The sequence below is a fragment of the Triticum urartu genome, chromosome 5, assembly GCF_003073215.2.
Source record: "Triticum urartu cultivar G1812 chromosome 5, Tu2.1, whole genome shotgun sequence".
Taxonomy (NCBI): domain Eukaryota; kingdom Viridiplantae; phylum Streptophyta; class Magnoliopsida; order Poales; family Poaceae; genus Triticum; species Triticum urartu.
The window spans coordinates 6,212,388-6,214,489 of record NC_053026.1 but is presented as its reverse complement, the minus strand read 5'-3'; the positions used below and the strand labels follow the sequence as shown (position 1 = coordinate 6,214,489).

Genomic DNA, 2,102 nt, shown 5'->3' with positions numbered 1-2,102 from the left:
AAGGCAGTTAATGTATGACTAACCCCATTAAACATTCTTCTTCTTCTATTTACCATCACTTTCTTATGTATGACTAACCTCTGTTTGGTGGTGCAGGAGGAGAAACTGAAGCGGCCGCTCTCACACATGCAGGCGTGGGAGATTGCCCATATGCGGAAGGACCCCAAGCCTGGCGAGCCCAAGTACTACGGCAAGAAGACCGCAGGGAGGAAGAAGGCCTACTCCGAAGCGTATCTGGAGTTACATCCTGACACACCTGACCCCATTGCGGCGCCTCTGGATGACATGGCGGTAGTGAGGATGGGGCCCAAGGAGCACGGTCGGGACGCGGTTCTCGATGCTGTGATCACTCCTAGTATCTCCTACACACAGCTTCGTCGGATCGACCCGAGCCTGAGCCAGCGCACGAGCCAGCCAGTGACTAGTACACAGTCCCTCTTTCAGGAGCAACAATCTGTAAGTATTTTCCCTCTTATCTTCATTTCTCACTTCATTTTTCGCATTTAGTAGTTTTATGAGTTCCATCATGTCATACCGTAGGCCTACATGGAGTACACACGCCAGGAGACCATGGCGTGGCATCAGAGGCTTTATGAACACCAAGTGCAGAGGGATAGCCAGATGCAGCAGGCTTTTCAGGATATGGCGGCCGGCAGGTGTCCTCAGTTCCCTACAGCACAATGCCCTCCAGCACAACCAGTGCTGATGAGCTTTGAGGAGTTTGTGGCACAGAACGCTGGCCCCTCGCCGGTTAGTTCATCCCCAATCTATTCACCCAAAGCATGTCATGCCTTTCAACACAGTCATAGATCCCGTGCATATGTCTTTTCAACATGCAGGGAACAGGTGGATCTACCGTTGGCAGTGGTCTTCGCAGCACTCCGGAGACACGGAGCCCGACCACTCCGATCCACGGAGGCGGAGGAGGAGGCGGTCTTGGCGGTAGCGCTGCCGCTAGCAGTGACGACCTGGGCTTCGGCGGTCTTGGCGGTGACGACCTCCGTGGTGCTCGACGTCCTGGCGCTTAAGCCTTTGGGTCACATTGTGACGGTCTTGGTGGTGATGATACTTATATGCTTGTGATGTTTCTTATTGTTGTTTGTGAGATTCTTATGCTTGGTGGTGATGATACTTATATGTTTATGCTTTGCGATGCTTCTTATGATGTGTGATGATGAATTTGTTGTGTGATGCTGCTGGGTCAGCTGTTATGTGATGCATATATTTGTTGTGTGCTGTATATATTCAAATGAATTGAGCTGAAACAAAACAGAAAAAAGAAAAAAAAACAGACAGAAACTATGCCGACGGCAAGGCCGTCGGCATAGAGCTGCCGTGAGCTCCCAGTGGCTGCCACGTGGCAGGTCTATGCCGACGGCCTAGCCGTCGACATAGTTTCAAACTAAGCCGACGGCTAAGCCGTCGACATAGGCCTGCTCCAGGAGCTCCCAGTGGCTGCCACGTGGCAGGTCTATGCCGACGGTCTGGCCGTCGGCATAGTTTCAACCTAAGCCGTCAGCTAGGCCGTCGGCATAGACCCGCCCCAGGGGTGATGCCTGCTCGCCATGTGGCACGTCTATGCCGACGGCCTAGCCGTCGGCTTAGGTTGAAACTATGCCGACGGCCAGACCGTCGGCATAGACCTGCCACGTGGCGAGCAAGCGTTGGTCTTGACGGCGGCCGCCGTTAGGCGATAACGTTGCCGACGGCCGGGGCCGTCGGCATAGATGTACGGACACCGTCGGGATAGGGCATATGCCGACGGCCTTTCTATGCCGACGGCATTCCTGGCTACGCCGACGGATATGTTGCCGACGGGGGCCGTCGGCATAGGCCTGTCCCGATGGCCATTCAGGGCTATGCCAACGGCCCTGGCCGTCGGCATAGGGTGCGATTCCGGTAGTGGCTTGTGGTGCTATCGGTGCACCGAACTCACGTTGCACATTTAAAATGTAAAAAAATTAGGATTTTTTTAGCACATTCACACAACTTCAATGTAGGTTGTCACAAAATTTCAGATCAAAATTCAAACTGTAGCTCGAAAAAAATTGACAAATTCAACACTGAATAATACATAACATAAACTGGGCTTTATATTTGGC

General features: G+C 52.7%; 1 protein-coding gene across 1 annotated transcript; it reads left to right on the top strand.

Moving 5' to 3' along the window:
- Positions 1-285: 285 nt before the first annotated feature.
- On the top strand, positions 286-1,179 carry LOC125555685. The gene is made up of 3 exons (XM_048718553.1): positions 286-456; positions 541-750; positions 840-1,179. Exons 1-3 carry the CDS (start codon positions 286-288, stop codon positions 1,026-1,028), a joined length of 570 nt encoding a protein of 189 aa, XP_048574510.1. The 3' UTR covers positions 1,029-1,179.
- The last annotated feature ends 923 nt before the right edge of the window (positions 1,180-2,102 follow it).